This window comes from Myotis davidii, unplaced genomic scaffold (genome assembly GCF_000327345.1).
Source record: "Myotis davidii unplaced genomic scaffold, ASM32734v1 scaffold2100, whole genome shotgun sequence".
In the NCBI taxonomy this organism is placed as follows: Eukaryota; Metazoa; Chordata; class Mammalia; order Chiroptera; family Vespertilionidae; genus Myotis; species Myotis davidii.
Window position 1 is genome coordinate 178,750 of NW_006292458.1, and position 359 is coordinate 179,108.

The 359-nt window shown below is 69.1% G+C and overlaps 1 protein-coding gene across 1 annotated transcript in view; it reads left to right on the plus strand.

Moving 5' to 3' along the window:
• The window catches only part of TSKS (testis specific serine kinase substrate), a 33,640-nt gene that overhangs the window by 10,958 nt on the left and 22,323 nt on the right, over positions 1-359 (plus strand). The window contains exons 6-7 of the mRNA XM_015565443.1: positions 8-92; positions 334-355. Coding sequence (XP_015420929.1) covers positions 8-92; positions 334-355 — 107 coding nt within the window. The remainder of the gene's footprint in view (positions 1-7; positions 93-333; positions 356-359) is intronic.

Here is a 359-nt window from a genome sequence, read left to right on the forward strand (position 1 = left end):
GCGGCTGGGGCCCCGGGGGCCCGGGCCGGGGAGGGCCTCGTCATGAGTGAGCAGGAGGTGCAGAAGGTGTCTGCCGGCCTGGAGGACCTGAGGTGAGTGGGTCCTGGGGCCCAAGACGGGAAGATCTTGGGGGGCAGGGCCCGGGGGGTGGAGCCCTGAAGAGCCTGGGAGGACATGTTTCAGGAGGTGGTGACCTAGAAGGGCAGGAATTGTGAGTGTGTGTGTGTGTGTGTGTGTGGGCGCGCGCGCGCACAGACGTGGTCTTGGGGTGGCGGGCACGATGGGGACGGGTCCGAACCCCGCCCTGACCAGCTCCTCACCTTTCCCCTCCAGGCGGGAGGTGTCCTCGCTGACCGCGC